The sequence below is a fragment of the Neovison vison genome, chromosome X (assembly GCF_020171115.1).
Source record: "Neovison vison isolate M4711 chromosome X, ASM_NN_V1, whole genome shotgun sequence".
NCBI lineage: Eukaryota > Metazoa > Chordata > Mammalia > Carnivora > Mustelidae > Neogale > Neogale vison.
The window spans coordinates 99,279,014-99,279,780 of record NC_058105.1 but is presented as its reverse complement, the minus strand read 5'-3'; the positions used below and the strand labels follow the sequence as shown (position 1 = coordinate 99,279,780).

The 767-nt window shown below is 45.9% G+C and overlaps 1 protein-coding gene across 1 annotated transcript; it reads right to left on the bottom strand.

Annotated features, from left to right (window-relative positions):
• Window positions 1–267: 267 nt before the first annotated feature.
• LOC122896672 (transmembrane gamma-carboxyglutamic acid protein 1-like) lies at window positions 268–492 on the bottom strand (the record flags this gene model as incomplete). The annotated part of the gene is made up of 1 exon (XM_044234743.1): window positions 268–492. A coding segment is annotated over one exon (225 nt), but the record flags the coding sequence as incomplete, so codon positions are not given.
• Between the last annotated feature and the right edge of the window lie 275 nt (window positions 493–767).

Genomic DNA, 767 nt, shown 5'->3' with positions numbered 1-767 from the left:
CACAGCCTCATGTGACACAAGCCCTCCCCCCTTGCTAGGATGATCAGTCTCGGCTCAGCAGAGTCCTGGGGAAACAGGGGCCCTCAAAGACAGACCAACACACGGGGAAGTGAACCCGCCTCCCATCCACAGAGTATCCTTACTTCGATGCCCTTCCAGAGTTCTTCACACATGTGATTTGGGATGGATCTGTAACTGACAGCAGTGCCCATGACTCAGTATTAAAATTTTTTTTTTCCCCATGACTCAGGAACGCAGATGGCAAACCTACATCCAAAAGGTAGGCAAAGCTGTGAACTGTTTCTTAAAAACTGCCAAGATACTTACGGTTTTCTCTGTATTTTCAAAAGCTTCTCTTGCTTCTTCAAATGTGCAGATTTCTTCCTTGCATTCACGATCAATGTTGCCCTGTCTTATTTCTTCAAAAAGTCCATTCGCTCTTGGGTAGCGTTTCAATACTGAATTGGCTTTTTCTCCTGTGAGGAAAACTAAGAAGAGATAAAATCATAAGCATAAAATTATAATTTGAGAAACATGCAGAAGCTTAATGCACAAGGTGACAACTGCTAGGTGCTCTTTAGAAACCACGGCCAACATCCTCAACCTCTTCCCCTGAGTCAGCAACGACGTGATATTAACTCCAAACCACCACCTGTGCTGCCCTCCTCCTCCTGTGAGCATGTCCTTTCACAGTAGCAGTTGCCCTGGGCGGGGACAGGGACAAGGACAGGGACATAATTCGCGGTTAGATTCAGACTTTAGCACAT